The 8,038-nt window shown below is 42.0% G+C and overlaps 1 protein-coding gene across 1 annotated transcript in view; it reads right to left on the bottom strand.

Moving 5' to 3' along the window:
* Positions 1-5,601, bottom strand: part of ELSPBP1 (epididymal sperm binding protein 1) — a 22,755-nt gene extending 17,154 nt beyond the window's left edge. The window contains exons 1-2 of the mRNA XM_019658150.1: positions 5,557-5,601; positions 1,416-1,508 (exon numbers count right to left, since the gene is read on the bottom strand). Of these exons, the coding sequence (XP_019513695.1) occupies positions 1,416-1,489 (74 nt within the window). The 5' untranslated portion in view covers positions 1,490-1,508; positions 5,557-5,601. The remainder of the gene's footprint in view (positions 1-1,415; positions 1,509-5,556) is intronic.
* Between the last annotated feature and the right edge of the window lie 2,437 nt (positions 5,602-8,038).

Here is an 8,038-nt window from a genome sequence, read left to right as displayed (position 1 = left end):
TAGCTGTAAAATGGAACAACTACTATGGAAAATAGTATGGAAGTATAAAAATTAAAAATTAAAAATTACCATATGACCCAGCAATTGTACTTTGGGGTATAGGATGGAAAGCAGGTTCTCAAAGAGATATTTGCTCACCCATGCCCATAGCAGCATTATTTACAGGAGCCAACAGGTGGAACAACTCAATATCCATCAACAGATAAACAAAATGTGGTATATCCATACAGTGGAATATTAGTCAACCTTAAAACAGAATAGTCTGACATGTGCTACAACATGGATTGAATGCATTATGCTCAGTGAAATAAGCCAGTCACAAAAGGACAAACACTATACGATTTCACTTATATGAGGTACCTAGAGTAGACAAATTCATAGAGACAGGAAACAGAGTGGTTGCCAGGGACTGAGGGGAGAGGGTAATAGGAGGCATTTAATTCAGGCAGAGGTTTAGTTTTGCAAAATGAAAAGAGTGCTGAAGATTGGTTGCCCAAAAATGTGAATGTACTTAACACTACTGAACTGTACACCTAAAAATTATGAACATGGTAAATTTTGTGTCCTGTGTATTTTACCACATTTTTTTTTAAAGTGTAAAGAGAGTGTCCAAGTTACGGTCTATGGGTTCAGTTTATGGGAACTATGAGCCCCCTCTTTTTTTTTTTAAAAAAAGATTTTTATTGGGGAATTGGGGGATGGGAACAGTGCTGGGTAATTGGGGGAAGGGGAACAGAAAAGTTGTTGTCCTTTTGTTCTTCAGCCTAGTTGTGGAGGACGTTGCTTCACTGGCCCAAGTTGGCACCATCATTGCACTCTTCCCAGGCGAGGCAGATCAGTCATCAGCTTCTGGACGGCCGCTCACGCTGGCTGCTGGCTACATACGGTAGCCCATGGCAACCCACTTTAGCAGGGGCTGTAGCCTAAGCAGTCGCTGGCAACTCACGGCAGCCCAGCTCCAAGTTGAGCTGTTGTTCAGCATCTTAGCTATAGAGGGCAGTGTCACTGGCCCTCATATGTGGGATCCGAACCGGGGCCCTCTGGCATCCTAAGCCAGTTCTTAACCATAGCGCCACTCGGCCGGCCCTGAGCCCCCTCTTTTTAACGAACATAGCATTTGCATTCCCCCTATGAGGTGCTGAGAATTATGAAAGATACTTGTGTCCATTATTCTGTTTAATCTTCAAGATAGCCCATGAAGTAAATGCCATTGTTCTTCTTTCACAGGTTGAGAGCTGCCATCAGAGAGGTTATATTGCTTGACCAAGTTAAGACAGAGAAAAAGTGGCAGATCCAGGGTCTAAACCTCAGGTCTGTCTGAGATGTCTACTAAGCCATCTTGGATCCAGGGATCGTTGCTTTGGCCCATTCATTCTTTCCAGTTTCTAAATCCTCCCCATTATTTTCCAGTATACTCACTTCCACTTGTCTCATAGGAATAGAGGAGGAAGGCTGTCCATCCCAACAGGTAACTGGACCAACGGTTCATCTCGGCTGGTCTCTTCTTTCTGGATTGAAGGATGACAACAATTTTGATCCTGTGGGTCCCCTTCCTCTTCCACTAACTCCCAGGTTTGGTGCCATGCATGCTATTTTTCTTTCTATCCCCAGAGAGTAATAAAGAATAACATTATTACAGGAAAGAAAAAATACATACTGTCATTATGGAAGGGGAGGTGTGATGGAAAGAAGAGATGGAGCATTTGTTGAGCAGTTACTATATTCCAGCTAGATGCCCAACACATTTTATGCCACTTGGTCTCATAAATCAATTGATAGGTACTTTTAATTCCTATTTTACAANTAAATTATGGCTCATAGAATATGGGCAGAAAAGATGTTCACCATTTCCATTTCCTGGTTAAAAAAAAAAGCCCCGGGGGCCGGCTGAGTGGCTCAGTTGGTTAAGAGCTCGCGCAAGAGTGCGAGCTCTGAGCAACAGCGGTTCGATGCCCGGCTCGAGCTGAGTTGCCACTGAGCTGCCAACAGGTGGCAGGATGGCTCAGCTAAATTAAAAAAAAAAAAGCCCCAACCTCCTCCATGCTCCTTTCTTCCTCTGCCTGCCAGCTGGATACAGAGCAGTGGTTCTCAATGCAGAAGAAAGGGTGACTATGACCTCCCAGGGGACACTAGACAATGTTTGGAGATATTTTTGGTTGTTATAACTGGGAGAGCAGGGAACTGGGAGCTGTGCTACTGGTATCTACTGGGTAGAGGCCAGGGATGTTGCTAAACATCATACAATGCACAGGACAACACTCCAGAACAAAGAGTCATCCTGCCCCAAACGTCAATAGTGCCAAGGTTGAGAAACTCTGATAAAGAGGACCCTGCAGAGAATGCTGAGGCCCTAGGGGATGATGGAGCCACAAAACAGAAGGATCCTGTGTCTCTGAATCACAACCAAAGAGGCTTCCCGCCACATATCCACACGGAAGTGTTAGATGAGTCAACATGAACCTCTATTGAGTTCAGCCACTGACATCTGGGAGTTGTTTGTTACAATAGTTAGTTTGTTACTAATATAGATGGCCTCTGTCTTCAACCCTGTGTTCCCATCTCTCGTTCTGGATCAGGTTCTGACCCCTATAATCTGTCAGAGACCATGATAAGGATGAGGGAGGTTTGGGGACGGAGTGGAAAAGGCAGGCTTCCATCTTTGAGCCTCACCATTAAGTTGATACAATTAGGGGTCCTTAAATAACATTGCATTTTCTACCTCTGGGCCGCCTGTGGGTCTCAGAGCAGTTTGGTCTTGGTTTTGTCAGGTTTAAACCAGTTAATATCTGGAAAGTGCTTAGAGGAGTACCCAGAACATGGCCACTGCTGAATAAATTAGCTATCATCATTATTGTCATCATCATCATCAATAAATTTCCTCGACCATGAACACCGCTGAGTATAGGGGGTGCTGGTGACGAGGCAGAAGGCAGGCAGATGCCCCCTGTATGGAGAATTAAGGTTATTGTTGGGAGTTAGTAAGAATCAGCACATAATAGATACTATTAGCCATCTGCCAAGTAATCCAGCAGATGGTCTAATCTTCTTAACTGGATTAAAATCCTCCATAATCCAGGCCTTGCTGACCTCTCTGTTCTCACTCCCTGATTAACATTTCCTTGACCTTACTCTATGTTCTTTCTTGCCTTTGGGGTTTTGCTCTTGCCCTTCATCATGCCTTGAATGCCTTTCTTCTATTCTTAGTTTTACTCCCTGCTCCTCTCCCATGAAGATTTGGTCCAGCCTGGATTAATACCCTTCCTCACTCTTATAATACTCTGAGCTGATCTCTATAAATNAAAAAAAAAAAAGCAAGCCTTCATCTGAACAGGAACCCTGAGTGATTTGGCTGAAAGAGGCTTAATCAAAAGCAGGTTGTTGAATTCTTTAATTTGCTCAAAACAGTGGTATAGTGGAAATAAATAGCTCTAGTCCCTGATTGTGTCTGTATATCCACTTTTGGCAGTTTTGCCCCCTTTTGTGTGTCTTAAGCTTGTCTGGGACTTCCGCCCCCACTCCCAGAATTTAAAAGATAAAAAGAAAATGTTTCTTTTTTTAATTTTATAATTCGATTTCAACTAGCTAATCCAATTTTGTATTGTTTGAACTAGCATGAAAGTTTTCAACAGAGATGGTTATCACTTCCAGATTTTGTTTTGTTTTTCAATGGGTGGGAGCTTTTCTTGCAGTCATCTTTAGCTCTTGTTATCAAAGAGACTCTACTTAGAGGCACAAGCCTCTGGCTATTTTTTAATGTGTTTAAAAGATTAGCTATGGTCATGCATGCTTATTACCTTATTATTGATTCCTTCCATTTTATTTCTCTTACTCGTATATTACAATTAAGTAATTACATTGATTTATTTTGAAATTATGAATGTAGGTAGGTAATGCTATTTATAAATTCAATTTCAGGATAGTAAAAAGGAGATTACATTATATGTACTGTAAAAGTAGGGCATTTGATCTAAAAGTCAAGAACAGTGATACCAGAAAAAAGTAAATCATAAATATTCAAAAGTTGGATACTAGTAGGAACAATTTAAATGTCCAACAATAGAATATTGTTTAAAACAAACTAAACGTCTTTTGTCCTGTGCACAAAAAAGAGAACGCATATAATTATAAAAATGTCTTGGACTTTGAGAAAAAGTAAACAGAATCACTCAATTTCCCTTTCTTTTGTACTTTATTTCTTTTTTTCCTTATTAATTTAGAAAATTAAGGAAGAGGCAGAGAATACAGTGGTTCTCTCTGGTCGACTGATCTTACAGTATGACAATACCTTCACTCACAAAGCACCATTTTTAACACTGTCACTGTTAACATCACTACGCATTATTAACATTCAGCCTCCCAGAGCATTTTCTATGCACACATGCATGTTATAACCTGTCTGCAAAAATATGATCATTTTGGGGACAGCCATCTAGCTCAGTGGGTTAGAGTGCAGGCTCATAACACCAAGGTTGCCGGTTCAATTCCCACATGGGCCTCCACAACTAGATTGAAACAACTACTTGANTAGTTAATTCACTAACCTCAAACTTCTGGGTGGCTTTGGGAAAGTCAGTTAACCTCTCTGACCTCTAGTTTTCAATGTTCTCATCTGTTAAGCAGCGATAATAATTCAACTATGGACACTATTGTGAGAATTATGGGAGCACATGGGAGTAAGGTCCTGGAGTACAGTGTGTCTTCAAATTACTGAGTCCTTTTGCTCCTTAGCAGCAAACGACTCCATGTCTGAACCAAAACCTCAATGTAACACACACACACACACACACACACACACACACCCTTCTATTATGTATTCAGGCTGCCTTTGGAGGGAGAAACAACAAGACCTCAGGACGATCTCTTTGAATCTCAGCTTTCTCCTTCATAAAACAGGAAGAACGAGTCTTACCTTAGAAGGATGGTGAAAAGACTCATGGAACCACGAAAATATTAGTCCGCCACCAAGAACTTAACAGGCCATTGTCCAGGCTAGTTCCTTTTCTTCCATCTCTTTTACACAAACTTAGGTTATGGGCAGCCTTTGTTGTTCGTATAATCTGGCTCCACCCACTCCTTCAAGTTTCTTAACAGAGAAAGGAATCAATCTGCCCCCAAAGCCACCTGCCCCACTTGCTCTGGCCTTTCCTTCCAGGGCTCTAGAGCTGTGCTGTCCCATATGGCAGTCACCAGCCACTTGTGACCCCTGAGCCCGCAAAATGTGTTGAGTTCTAAGTGTCATGTGTTGTAAGCGTGAAATACTTGCTGGACTCTGAAGATGAAGTATAAAAAAATTAAATATCTCATGAATAATTTTTGTGTTGATTACATACTGAAATGGTAATATTGGGGATGTCATGATTCAACAAGATACATTATTAAAATAAGTTGCAACTGTTTCTTCTCATTTTTTTAAAAAAAAATGGTTACTATGAAACTTACAATGATATATATGGCTCCCGTTATATGTCCTCTAGGAGACAGACACTGCTGCTCTAGCCCCTCCTTCCCCCAGGCCTCACTTCTCACACCCTCCCAGGTTTCTAGGTTGAGGTGTACCTTTGAGAGAGTCCTTCTTGATCCAAGCTGTCTCCACAAGCCTGCTTTAAGGTTCTGCTCCCACGATCTCTGGATTATCTGGGAATTGGCCCGGCTGTTTTGCTCCCAACCTGTCTGTAGGATGAGACAGCAGGTCCCCCAGAAGGGTTTTCTGTCAGTGGTTACAATCAGGGGCAGTTAGGATGGGATAGCCCTGTGGCTCACGATGCCCCAAGATGAGCTCATACATATCAATGAAGCCCATCAAATTCAATCATGTGCACATTGATGGGCTTTTTGCGGGGGCTGGGGTCAAGGGCAAGAACATTAATGAACCAAAGAGAACGTGCCCTTCCATAGTCAGCTACAAGGAAGAGAACAGGTTTCAACTGAATAATGAAAGACCAAGAGCCATAAAATCTTCTAGTGAGAAGGAAAGCATGGGAGAATCAAAACTAGCTCTCTGATACACATCTGAGTTTTCCTAATGTTTAAATTCTGTTTTACCATTCTGAAAAAAATTTGTTGAACGTCCATAAGCCCTCTCTTGGTATAAACCATAGCTATTTACCCAAAGATACAGTTGATCCCAAATAGGATGCCTTGGTTTTATAGATGAGGAAACTGAGGCACAGATGTGCTGAGGGATTGCCAAAAGCCATACAGCCAATTTGGTAGGAAAAGTGGGTCTTGAAGCTGTGTGTTTTGGGTTTCATTTTGTCACTTTGGTGCTATGTTCTCATTTCACAGGTTTGGGTGTTTTCAGAATAACAGGGTTTGAAGTTTTAATTTCTTCATATGGCAGCCTCCTTATCCACGTCTTCTTTGTCACTGTCTCTGTCTCTGCCTTTGTTTCTTTCTATGTCTCTCTTGCACCATCTTTCATCTTCCCTCCCCCCTTGCTCTTTCTGCCCTTGTCTCTTTTTCCTCTTAATATCTCTTTCTCTGTCTTTGAGTTTTGTTCAGTCTCTCTCTCTGTCTCATTCTGACTTGAATGTCTCTCACTATATAATCATGACCTTGGCCTTGGACCAGACAGTCCAATTGCCTCATTCACTATCTTTCCTGGAATTCTCAAATGCTGGTTTGATTACTGACTTTTATAATCAGAGAGGCTGTTTTCATCTTTAATATACATAACCTGAGTAATGCTAACAAGGCATGTTTTTNGGGGAGACATCGAATGGCACCAACTGTTAACCACAAATCCAGGTGATGGGCTGAGAATCAAAATCCCAAAGCCACTGATTTAGGTCCTCCACTAGGGAAGTGGCGCCACTGAGCACCTGAGCTGCTGAACACACCCCAAATTTTACTGCACTTGGTTCTCTTGTTACCTATTGGAGCATTTTTCTGATTTCTCTTGTTATTCTTAACCACCTCACCACCCCTCAAAGATGCTTTTCCTGAGTGACGTCTCATTCTCTGCCTACCTGCCTAGGACTCTAACTCTGGCTGGTGGTTCAGACTCTGGAGTTGACCTGCCTTTGACGACGGAGGCTGTCTGTTCTGGGTTCAAATCCTGACTCCACCATTTAACACCAGGGTGACCTTGGGGAAGTTACTTAAATCCCCCAAGCCTGAAAAAATGAGGATACTAACTAATTCTCTGTACCATTTAGATTTGTCATGATGATTCACTGGGGTCACAGAAAATAATAGATAATACTCACTGAGTGCTACACACTATTCTAAGTCCATTAAAATCCTGATACTAGCCCAATGACGTAGATACTATTATTATCCCCGTTGCATGGATGGGGGAAGCTGAGGCACAGAAAGCTTAAGATCACAATCATTGTAAGTGGTAGAGCTGGTAAGTGAATGCTGACAATCTAACTCCAGAAACTGGGCTCTTAGCCACTGTTCTATACTGCCTCAAGGATTAGCATGGGACCTGGTGTGTGCAAGCACTTCACAAATGTTAGCCAAAATAGTATCCTTGTTCATAACAGGCATCTCCAGCCAAACTTCACTTCTGAGTGTCAGAATTGTGTTTTCAACTGACTCTTGGATATGTCCATCTAGATGCCCACCGAACACCTCAAATTCCAAGATTTGGCATTTGATATGTAGCCCAAAATATCTTATCCTCTCCGCCACACATGATTTAATTGCACTATGTTTGCTATGGACTAAAAGTTTGTGGTGTGTCCCCCCCCAAAAAAAAAAAAACTTCATATGTTGCAATCCCCCCAAGGTGATGGTACTAGGAAATGAAGCCTTTGAGAAATGCTTAGGCCATGAGGGTGGAGCCCTCCTGAAAGGGATCAGAGCCCTTATAAAAGACCCCAAAGAGCTCCCATGCCCTTCACTATGTGAGGACACAGTGAAAAGATGGCCGTCTTTGAGGAAATGACTTCTTACCATACACCAAATCTGCCAGGACCATGATCTTGGAATAACCAGTCTCCAGAACAGTGAGAAAGAAATTTCTGTTGTTTATAAGCACCCCCGTCTGTGGTATTTCTGTTATAGCAGCCTGAAGAGACTAAGACAGCTT

The sequence above is a fragment of the Hipposideros armiger genome, unplaced genomic scaffold (assembly GCF_001890085.2).
Source record: "Hipposideros armiger isolate ML-2016 unplaced genomic scaffold, ASM189008v1 scaffold_283, whole genome shotgun sequence".
Taxonomy (NCBI): Eukaryota; Metazoa; Chordata; class Mammalia; order Chiroptera; family Hipposideridae; genus Hipposideros; species Hipposideros armiger.
The sequence above is the reverse complement of the archived record's forward strand: the minus strand, read 5'-3'. Positions and strand labels throughout refer to the sequence as shown.